Genomic DNA, 3,616 nt, shown 5'->3' on the forward strand with positions numbered 1-3,616 from the left:
GTGCGGCGGGCTGCGTGCGCGAGTGGGAGGCGGCAGGCCTGCGACTCCGGCCTTCCCGGCGCCCGCTCCCAGCGCGACGTCTCCAGCCATGAACCGGTTTGGTACCCGGCTGGTGGGAGCCACGGCGACCTCTTCGCCGCCGCCGAAGGCCCGCAGCAATGAAAACCTGGACAAAATAGATATGTCTTTGGATGATATCATCAAGTTGAATCGAAAGGAAGGGAAGAAGCAGAATTTTCCAAGACTAAATAGAAGACTCCTCCAGCAAAGTGGTGCCCGGCAATTCAGGATGAGAGTACGATGGGGAATCCAACAGAATTCTGGTTTTGGTAAGACTAGTCTGAATCGTAGAGGAAGAGTCATGCCTGGAAAGAGACGTCCTAATGGAGTTATCACTGGCCTTGCAGCTAGGAAAACAACTGGAATTCGAAAAGGAATTAGTCCTATGAATCGTCCACCTCTAAGTGACAAGAATATAGAACAATATTTTCCAGTGTTAAAAAGGAAGGCAAACCTTCTGAGACAAAACGAAGGGCAGAGGAAACCAGTGGCAGTTCTCAAGAGACCTAACCAGCTAAACAGAAAAAATAACATTCCAGCTAATTTTACCAGGAGTGGAAATAAATTAAATCACCAGAAAGATACTCGTCAGGCAACTTTTCTTTTCAGAAGAGGCCTGAAGGTTCAGGCCCAGTTGAATACAGAACAACTGCTAGACGATGTAGTAGCAAAGAGAACTCGTCAATGGCGGACTTCCACCACAAATGGAGGGATTTTGACTGTATCTATTGACAATCCTGGAGCAGTGCAATGCCCAGTAACTCAGAAACCACGATTAACTCGTACTGCTGCACCTTCATTTTTAACAAAGCGGGAGCAAAGTGACGCCCGGAAAGTTCCTAAAGGTGTTCCCCTACAGTTTGACATAAACAGCGTCGGAAAACAGACAGGGATGACGTTGAATGAGCGGTTTGGGATCCTGAAGGAACAAAGAGCCACTCTCACATACAACAAAGGGGGAAGCCGCTTTGTAACCGTGGGATAGGTCCCATGTCAAAGGAACTTTTGAGAGATGACTCTGAAAAGTTGAATTGCTTGAAGAGTTCATCACAGAAATTCAAGAAACTTTACTTCAAAATATTCACAAGGCTAAATAACTCTTATTTTTATTTTTGAAGTTTTTTTAATGTATAAAATAATGCCCTGAGAGAATAATAGGGATTATACCTATCTGTTCTTGAAGATTTCATGGTCGGCTCAGACAGAACAATCATCTGTTTGACTTCTTTGGTTCCTCATGCAGCAGAAGGAAGACAGAAAGATAGAAATTGATTATTTTTATGATAGTGGTATTCAGGATCTCATCACCTTTGCCCATATTTTAGACTTTGTCATGGTAAATCTTGGTCTTCAGAAACATGAGTAGGTCCCTTTGTTGCTGTCACTTACCCTTTAATAGTGTTGATGTAGTCAGTACAGTTGCCTTTTCTTCATTAGAGATACAAAACAAATGTATTAGAATTCCAGTTTTGGGTTTTAAGATGTATGGGAATATCTAGAACTTGGTTCATTTTTCAGACAGTGTAATCCCCTGGAATTATACAGCTTTAGTGCTGAACTTTTAACAAGAAATGTGACTCTAGGTCTCAGTTTAAAATGTTGGTGTTAAAGACTGTAAATGCATATTTACGAGGTTATCTGACAGGGCCTTGGAGAAGATCCAGTTTTTAAAAACGACAGTTTGTGTTTAATAAACGAAGGCATGAGAGGAAGTAAGTAGCAAGTTGAAGGACAGGTAGTTGAGATGAAAAACTTCAAAACCCAGGTTATAGGTGTACTGTTTGGATTTAGCATAGTCTTGAGTCTAGTGTCCACAAAGTATTCAAATGATATTTAGAAGAATTATAACTATTACATTGAATTGAGTCCCTTGGATATTTTGATAGTAAAATTAATAGCCATAAAGTCCTAGACTTCTTATTTGAAGTTAACATTTCTTATTTGAAAAGTTGAAATTTATGAGCTTTGAAGATTGCAAAATTAAATAATTTATAGCTCCAAAAACAAAAATATACTTGTATATGTCACAGAAAAAATGCAAAATTTATAATAGAGTTACATTAACCTTGTTGTTCACCTTTCACTGATTTCTTATATGGTATAAATTAAAGTTCGGGCATTTATGGGGAGCAAAGGCCCTCCCCCACCACCCCGCCACCTGCCACCTCTGAGGGAGTGGGAGAAGTTAGTCTGTGCCAAGATAGTACTGAGTCCTCAGATGTTGTATACTGTAAATTACGGTGTAATGCCAAATGCAGCAAAATCTTCCAGCTATACGTTACAAGTTTGGTCATTTTGAAGCTTGACGTTTTAGTTTGCCATTATGTTAAAAACATCTAAATAGGTGTTAGTTTCTCAGGAGTAGATTGTTAGTGTTGACTTTTCCTGTAAAACAAACATCGTTCTTGGCCTGCCTTGCATTGTATACTAGACTTCATTGTTGCCTCTCATGCTTCTTGAGTTACTTAATTATTTATGCTAGCCATGGAAAGCTATCAGTAACAGTTTCATGCTTATACCAAAGAATTAAATCTGATCCTTAATATCTGATATTTTGCTGGTACTTGTACTGATAAGTGATTATTGGAAGTCAGTCACAGAATTTGAAAATAAATTCTAGTCTCTCCTTAGCTATTTGATGCTTTTCATATAGGCCAAGAACTCATTGCAAAACATTTTTGCAAGTATGAATGCCTGTATTTGGTCTAGGAACAGTACATTTTAGTCTGATTTAGAATGACTGGTAGCTTATTTTAAAACAAGGAAAAGCAGCTGAGCTCGAGTTTGCTGTCTTTAGAACGGTTTGTGAAAATATGGTATAAAGGTGTTTTCATTTTCCTGTTCTTACCTATTATTGTATAGAGCTATTAATGCCATTTTTTGGGAAAACCTTAAAAATTGCCCCAAATACTGACATTGAGTGCATCAAATAACAAATTGACTTTGGTATATTAAACTTTTATTCTTCATGCATCTGTAATTTAATTTTAAGTATAATGTTTTGCCTTTGGTACAACTAAATTAAAACTCTTGGTGGTCACATGTATATAAACAAAACAATATGCTTTGTTGAAGGAAAATTTTCTTTATTGGAATGTGGTTGTAATCCTTGTTCAGTTCTTAGATTTTGGTTTTTTTAAAAAACAGGATGCAACTTAAAATTTTCTTTGCATCAAGGTGTATGCAAAACATTGATGCAGTGCATCACAAAATGGAAGTTTGTATTTAATGAGGAGGTGCTTTTTACACTGTACTTTTTGGTGTTTTTTGGAAAAGTTACATTTAGATCTATTCTGAAGCTGTTCATTTTTAACAAATAAAATGTTACAGGTTTCACATGATTTATTCTCAGCTCTAAAGACTGAGTTGTGGTTTTTAGATTGTTCTGTGTTATGAAGAACTTTGTAGTGGTTATTTGTAGTTTTTAGGGTGTGAAACGTTATCTACTGGCAAAATTGGTAACTCACTCTAGACTCTCCTATTAGCCTCCGTCTCTCTTTTGATGATTTCATTTGTAGCTCCAACAAATGAATCTGAAAAATAGAATCCAGGCTGG

The 3,616-nt window shown here is 37.7% G+C and overlaps 1 protein-coding gene across 3 annotated transcripts in view; it reads left to right on the forward strand.

Annotated features, from left to right (window-relative positions):
* FYTTD1 (forty-two-three domain containing 1) overlaps positions 1-3,401 on the forward strand; it is a 50,375-nt gene extending 46,974 nt beyond the window's left edge. For all 3 annotated transcript variants that reach the window (XM_017865516.1, XM_017865513.1, XM_017865515.1), the window contains exon 9: positions 947-3,401. In XM_017865516.1, coding sequence (XP_017721005.1) covers positions 947-1,045 — 99 coding nt within the window. In that variant the 3' untranslated portion in view covers positions 1,046-3,401. The remainder of the gene's footprint in view (positions 1-946) is intronic.
* Positions 3,402-3,616: the final 215 nt, after the last annotated feature.

The sequence above is a fragment of the Rhinopithecus bieti genome, unplaced genomic scaffold (genome assembly GCF_001698545.2).
Source record: "Rhinopithecus bieti isolate Rb0 unplaced genomic scaffold, ASM169854v2 scaffold_83126, whole genome shotgun sequence".
NCBI lineage: Eukaryota > Metazoa > Chordata > Mammalia > Primates > Cercopithecidae > Rhinopithecus > Rhinopithecus bieti.